General features: G+C 37.1%; 1 protein-coding gene across 1 annotated transcript; it reads left to right on the forward strand.

Moving 5' to 3' along the window:
* The first annotated feature begins 4,252 nt into the window (after positions 1-4,252).
* Positions 4,253-7,198, forward strand: LOC134264613 (neurofilament medium polypeptide-like). The gene is made up of 3 exons (XM_062746896.1): positions 4,253-4,999; positions 5,971-6,210; positions 7,019-7,198. The coding sequence occupies exons 1-3, from the start codon at positions 4,253-4,255 to the stop codon at positions 7,196-7,198; spliced, it is 1,167 nt and encodes a 388-aa protein (XP_062602880.1).
* The last annotated feature ends 865 nt before the right edge of the window (positions 7,199-8,063 follow it).

An 8,063-nucleotide genomic window follows, 5' to 3' on the forward strand; every position in this document is an offset into this window, starting at 1 on the left:
CCGAGATTTCCACGCCCCATGAAAACGATATAACCAATAGTACGAGGCAATCTATGATGTAAGCAACTTGTCGCATGTCTGATGACGTAAATTTCATTGAGAGTGTCAAAATTCAATAAATAAATATTGACCTGGTTTTTGCCTCCTGTAGTGATATATGACGGGGCGTGGAAAGTATTATCGCATATGTGATATGGGATATATCACCACAGAAAGATCAAAGAAAATCACCGCAGATATGCGACAATTAAAGCTTGCTCAAAGAAGCAAATTTCTTGTGGCCTTGAAAAACCATATCATTCAATGAATGATTGCTTTAATATTATGATAGTCTGCGAAACAAATTGTATTAGAACAGTGTACACTTTATATAATGGGAAAAAACCAAAGATAACTTTTTTTAAGTGTGAAAGAGCTTTTTTAAAAAAACTGTTTTAAAAAATACTGTATACAGGGTAATTTTTCGCCCAGTGTTAATTTCGCTTTTTCACGCTTGCAAATAATTCACCTAAATGAGGATAGGGCGAAAGGGGTGAAAAAAAAAAACGGGGGCGAAAATTTCCCTGTATACAGTATTTCTGTGATGAAACTTAACAGGGGTACATGTAATTGTAAATGGAGGATGATGATTTGAAAGTACATGTATTCGTCATTTTTCTTTTTAAATCTGTAAATTAACGCATAGGAAACTTACTTTATGCAAAATTATTTTAGAATATTTTCAAAAATTAATTTAATTAATTTAAATACACTATATAAGTTTTTTTTCCAGACTTTTAAAATGGAAATGTAGTTTTTATGAGTTGTGTATAGGTGAGGCCATCATCAATTTTTTTTTTTTTTTGGATGAACTTTAACCCACATTAATTTTTTTAAAGCTGGTAGGTTTACCTAATTTTCATGACAAGGTATGTACATATATTTGATGTAATCATTTGGATTCATAAATGAGAAAAAAATTTCACAACATTTTATTTGTGATTGTTATATTGAATCCATTACAAAACAAATACATGTACATGTATACATTGTACAAAAATAAAGTGCTTGTGAGTAAAAAGTGATTTGTACAGTATCCAAATGTAAGAATTGGGTACATTCCATATTTAACATGATTTTTTCTTTTATGATTATTTTCCAAATCAAGTGCCATATAATGAAAGTTTTTTTTTTTCTATTGATTATAATAATTATGTAGCAAATTCATTTCTGCTTTTTTATGTAAATAGGTGTTATGTATTTTATTGTTGACCATTATATTAATCATAATATTTGTAGTTCCTGATTCAAGCTGTTCAGTGTGGTGTAAAATGGCACTAGAAATTCATCATGCATACATAGATGGATAGGTACATGTAGATTAAGGGCCATTTTAGAAGCTTGTATCCATCCATTCTTTATTATATATCTCTGTGAGAAATTCATTAATTTTGCTTTGTGTAACATTTTTTCTGCCTTTTTGTTTGTACATTGTTATGCATCACTGAATGGAACAGTATACTGTATAATGCATTAGTTTTGTATCTAATGAAATTAAAATACACTGGTGCAAAATTTTTTTCATTGATTTTAAAAATTTGATAAATCAGAATACCCAAGGAAAGGGGTTAGGTGGATTTATAATATGTACTTACTAGGAAGAATTGTTATACCCCACGCAACTAGTTGCGTGAGGTATAATGTTTTTCACCCGTCCGTCAGAGTGTCAGAGTGTCAGTCAGTCAGTCAGTCCTTTTTTTTGTCAGCGCAACTCCTCATAAACCGCTGCACAGAATTTCGTCAAACTTTGCAGGTATTTAGGACACAATGTGTAGATGTGCATATTACCAGGAAATTCCGATTCCTTTATTTTTTCCGGGAAATTCCGCACTTTTTAACTAAGGCATTTGGCTATACCTTGAATATAGAGATGAACAGTTTGTCAGCGCAACTCCTCATAAACCGCTGCACAGAATTTCGTCAAACTTTGCAGGTATTTAGGACACAATATGTAGATGTGTATATTACCAGGAAATTCCGATTCCTTATTTTTTCCGGGAATTTCCGCACTAAAAACTTAGGTTTTTGGCCATACCTTTTATATAGAGATGAACAGTTTGTCAGCGCAACTCATAAACCGCTGCACAGAATTTCGTCAAACTTTGCAGGTATTTAGGACACAATGTGTAGATGTGCATTTAACAGGAAATTCCGATTCCATTACTTTTTCTGGGAATTTCCACACTTTTCAACCTAGATTTTTGGCCATACCTTGAATATAGAGATGAACAGTTTGTCAGCGCAACTCCTCATAAACCGCTGAACAGAATTTCGTCAAACTTTGCAGGTATTTAGGACACAATGTGTAAATGTGCATATTACCAAGAAATTCCGATTCCTTTATTTTTCTGGGAATTTTGGCACTTTTCAAATTAGATTTTTGGCCATACCTTGAATATACAGATCAACATTTTGTCAGTGCGACCCCTCATAAACCGCTGCACAGAATTTTGTCAGACTTGGCAGATATTTAGGACACAATGTATAGATGTGCATTTTACCAGGAAATTCCAAATCCTTTATTTTTCTGGGAATTTCGGCACTTTACAACTTAGATTTTTGGGGATATCTTGAATATAGTGATGAACAGTTTGTCAGCGCAACTCCTCATAAACTGCTGCACAGAATTTCATCAAACTTTGAAGATATTTAGGACACAATGTGTAGATGTGCATATTACCGGAAAATTCCGATTCTTTCATTTTTTCCGGGATTTTCAGCACTTTGACTTTTGGGGGAGCGTGGGGTATGTGAGCTTGCTCACTTTTTCTTTCATTGATTAGGCCATCTTTAAATTAAAAAAAAAAATTGATTGTCTCTTTACTATGGTCCGCGTTCAACGCAAAAAAATGACATGGATAAATAATACTTGTATTTTTTAAAAATTCATTCCAAAGTCTTGTCAAATTAAAAACTGTTTTAACTTCATGTTTAAGAATAAAAAAAAAAATGTTCTCCCGCCCCTCAGTATTATTATCCTGTCTCGGGATGGTCTTCCAGAGTATATCCACTCAGGAGGGAGAATGATAGTCACTGTGACAACAAATTTTTGTGCATGATGAACATCTCGAAGCATCTACCAGTACGAAAAGCTACTACATGTATCTAATCCTGTTAGCAGTGGCTCAACTGTACATATGCACTTCGATGCATTCACACGCATTTTCACATTTCAACTCCTAGTACATGTATTCAGATATTTAATTATTTCATTCAAACTACAGAAGTCAAGGTGTAGCCTATTTCAATGTCTTAATTATGATTATTTTTCCCAGTCATTTCAGGCCCGTAGGAAGAAATTTCAGGGGTGGGGGCCAACCGTTTATTTTCATTTAGCATTGTTTAGGGGCACTCTCAACTACCAAACACCCCCCCCCCCCCCCTAGCTACAGATCTGTAGCTCTCTGGTTGAAAAATTGGGTTCTCTGCTTTTGTCTATCTGAATTTTTTTCAATCAGAGAGCTACAGATCTGCAGCTACCCCCCCCCCCCCCCAGCTGCAGATCTGTAGCTCTCTGATTGAAAAAAAATCGGATAGACAACCTCACCCCACCCAAAAAAAAGAAAGTTATCTTACGTTTTTATTGAGGGGGCGTGATCATTTAGTACAGTAGCTATGATTTCTACAGTGAACTGCTATATACAGCTGTACATATGCAAAATTATTGGGGGGGGGGGGCTCCCCTTCCCGGTTCCTACGGCCATGCATATAAGTACACTGAATTAATTAAGACATGTGCGGATCTAGCGTGGGATTTTGTTGGTTTTATAATTTATATATATATTAAAAAAAAAAGAAATAAGAATTGTCAATGCTTCTTATTGTAACATATCTCTTAATATAATTTACATACACACGCACTAAACACAAATTATTAAAAACGCTATTTTACTTAAATTTACTCCAATTACTACCATTTCAAACACAGGTCCATTAGATTATGAAATTATGTATTACTTTTTTAAATCGATAATTTTTAAAATACAAAATAGGTTTCTACTCTTTATTCATTTAATTCTATAAAGAAGACGTAACTAGGGCCTATCACTGTAACTCAGATGAGAACAAAAAGGATATAAAAATGTGACGTCATGATAAGTAAAAGTTCATTGGCTATTATGACGTCACAATTGTTATTGTGATGTCATAGTAGTGTAGCCATTGTATAGATCTATGTTTGCATAATTTTGACGGAAATAAATTCGCAATATAAATGGGCTGTATCAACTCTAAATGCGCTAATCCAGAGGAAGTAAATAGGGTTAGAAATAGAAGGACTGGTCCCCCTCGTGGCATCCGCCGAATAGCAAACTTATTCCGAAAAACAAGAATTCAACCTTTGAATATTCAACCATCTGATGGATCCCCCCATAGCTCCAACCAAGACCCCCCGGAAAATGAAAGGGCTGAACCAATTGCAAGCAAGGAGACAGAAGGTGAAGAAGGGCAAAGTAATCGCGATTGCCTGGAAGAGAATTCGGGACAACCAAGTACTTCCACATGTACCAATGGTGTTACTGACTCGGCTTTACAAGACTTCGTACCGAATGCCATGGATGGACGGTCGCCCTCCCCAGCATGCAGTGACCGTAACACCCAAGCCGAGCGCCCTTCATCAGTGCCCCCAGATGATGACGAAAAACCAGCAGCCGAGCCGACAAGGAATCCAAAAAAAGTATCCTTCTCCGGAGAATTAGAAGAGGTCGTTACCTTTTCTAAATCCCCAGAAGAAGAGGAAAGGCAGAAAAGGGATATTGTCGTAATTCTTCCCAGCTGTGAAACAGAAGAGGAGGGGGAGGAGGTCAACCCAACTCCGGCTACATCTCCCGGCAAGAAGGCGCCCGCTGCCACTGGGGCCAGGCCGCGAACTGCCCTCCCTACCTCTCCCAGCAAAAAAGCACCCATTGCCACTGGGGCCAGGCCGCGGACTCCCCTCCCTATGTCCCAGCCAAAGATCAAGGTTCTCAAAGATAAGAAGAAAATAAAAGGCAAAAAGGTAAATATTTTTACCGGCAAATAAGATATTTTAATCATTATAAAATACGCGTATTTAATTTACCCTGTAAAAGGAATATAAATATATATATATATAAAGAAATTATTTCGGTGTTGTGATTTTTTTATTAAAGAAATCTATTCAGTCTTTTTTAAAGTCCAGTTAATTAAATCATGTACATGCAATTAAAACAGACAAAGGCACACGAGGGTTTGTTTTGAAAAAAAAAAAACAAAAACAAGATTTCTAAACACTGTAAAGTATTTACATCTTTGTTGAGTCAATTATTTTGAAAGCGAGGACAAGTGTTAAAATTTCAATAACGTGTGTGCTTAAAAAAGCAGGCTTCAAATTTTAGCGGCTTTTATAACAACAACTACAGTAATTCATGAATACTCGATAATATTATATTAATGCATAGCGCTAAATTTTGAATACGCTAATTTATTTACATGTATATATACAAGTAGATTGTATTGTGAAATCTCTATGAAAATTCTAAACTATTAAAATATATCATTTTCTACTATTGAATATCTTCATTTTAAAGATCAAATTCACAAGAAAAAACGTAATTTGTTTGTTTTATAATTGACACATTTTGAAAATTTCTCCTTTTTTCTCATGATAAATTGGAGAGGAAAAATATGAACAATAAAAAAAAAAAATAATAATATTCATTTTTTTCTTAATCATTTCACCTTAATCATGTCTTCAATTGTCATTCTTTTTTATTGCCGGGCGCTTAAGTTAAATGAATGCACAACATCTTAATTAGACTCTCTTTTCATCAATAAATCAAAAGAAGCCCCCCTCCCCTTTTGATAAATTTTGGAAAGAACGTTTTTTTAGAACTGAAATCTAAAGAATTTATTGAGAGGGAGGGGTTAACGATATTGAACCTACATATTACGAGCAAACATCATTTCTAACAGGCTAGCGTTGCAGAGAGGCCACTTTCTTCTACCAAACAAATCCGGCCTAAATCATCGAGGGCTAAGACTTCAAAGGAAAAAGAAAAAAAGAAAAATATAGAGATGGCCTACAAGTGGAAGAGGGTTCAAAAATGGATGAAAAGATTCACTGACACTGTTGAAAAAGAAGACAGCAGGCCTAACAAACAGCAACGGGCAAAATCTGCCCCGGTCAACCGGTCACAGCAGGAGGGGCAGGAGGTCAGTTTTAAAAATCTTGTTCTCAAGAACCACTGTGCCAGGAAAGATTAAACTTATGGGGAAGCATCCTCTGGTAGTGTAGATTCATATTTGTTCAAATCGTGACCCCTTGGGGAAGGGCGGGGCCGCAATGGTGGATCAAAATTTTATACAGAAATATATAGTGAAATTCTTTAAAAATCGTCTTTTCAAGAATAGCAAAGGCATGAATGATCATATTTAAAAGGAAGCATCCTCAGGTAGTGTATATTCAAGTTTGTTGAAATCATGACCCCCAGGGGTAGGGCGGGGCTACAATGGCCGAGCAAAGTTTTACATAGAAATATATAGGGAAATTCTTTAAAAATTTTCTTCTCAAGTCCCCTGGGGGTAGGGCGGGGCCACAATGTAACTTCAAAATAATGTAAAGGGCAATAAAGCCGCAGGTAGTCAAAGAAATATGCAAGCATCTTTAGTGTAGATTCAAGTTTATTCAAATCATACCCTCTCCCCTTTAAGGATTTGTGGGGACTACTATATGCCATGGGTTTAAACTTTTCAATAATAAACTGATTTCTGCTTTTTTTCCTAGCCACATTGCTTAGGTGAGCGATGTGGCACATGGGCTTCTTGTTTCTTTTTTTAGAGTAGGGGTGGGGTGGGGGGATGGAGGGTCGGGGTTTTAGGTTGGGGAAAATGGTTCATTACAACATGATCCGTATCATTACTGTACGTTATCATATTTTTATTTGACCCTTAATAATTAAATCACTTTTAAAATGAATTCCTTGCTAATCATGTTTCTTACTTTGATCATATTTTTCCTCAGGCCAGCTGTTCTAATACAACCTCCAGAAGATCCAGGATCCGCCCCTGGGATATGGATCAGGACATCGTAACAATGATGATGATCCAGGAGGAAGATGAGGATGAGGATCCATATCCCAGGGGGGAGGAGGAGGAGGGAAATGAGGAGGCTGGTGCCACAGGGGGAACAAGGGAGCAGTAATCTAAAGGGGGAGAGAGTAAGAAGCCAGGGGGTCATGATGAGGCCACCGAGGCGTTACAATTAATTAGAGGAGGGCGAAAAATTAGGTCGGGAACAGGCTGCCAATAGAGAATAGCAAATAAAACATGGCATCAAGAAGGGCGTTATGAGGAGGCCCATGAAGGGAACTGCAAATAAAAGAAGGCATCAAGAGGGGTGTTAGGAGAAGGCCCATGAGAAGGAACTTCAAATTAAAGAAGGCACCAAGAAGGGCGTAAGGAGGCTCAGGCCCATGAGAGGGAACAGCAAATTAAAGAAGGCATCAAGAAGGGTGTTAGGAGGAGGCCCATGAGGGGGAACAGGAAATAAAAGAAGGCATCAAGAAGTGCCCTATGAGGAGGCCCAAGAGAGGGAACTGCAAATTAAAAAAGACATCAAGAAGGGTGTTAGGAGGAGGCAGATGAGAGAGAATGGCAAATAAAAGAAGGCATCAAGAAGGGCGTTAGGAGGAGGTCCATGAGAGGGAACAGCATATTATAGAAGGATCAAGAAAGGCATAGGAAGGAAGCCCATGAGAGGGAAGAGCAAATTAAAGAAGGCATCAAGAAGGGTGTTAGGAGGAGGCCCATGAGAGGGAACAGCAAATAAAAGAAGGCATCGAGAAGGGTGTTAGGAGGAGGCAGATGAGAGGGAACTGCAATTTAAAGAAGGAATCAAGAAGGGAGTGAGGAAGAAGCCCATGAGAGGAAACAGCAAATAAAAGAAGGCATCAAGAAGGGCGTAAGGAGGAGGCCCATAAGAGAGAACCACAAATAAAAGAAGGCATCAAGAAAGGCATAAGAAGGAAGCTCATGAGAGGGAAGAGCAAATTAAAGAAGGCATCAAA

This window comes from Saccostrea cucullata, unplaced genomic scaffold (assembly GCF_032062105.1).
Source record: "Saccostrea cucullata isolate Sc308-1 unplaced genomic scaffold, CSIRO_AGI_Scuc_v1 ctg2853, whole genome shotgun sequence".
Classification (NCBI taxonomy): Eukaryota; Metazoa; Mollusca; class Bivalvia; order Ostreida; family Ostreidae; genus Saccostrea; species Saccostrea cuccullata.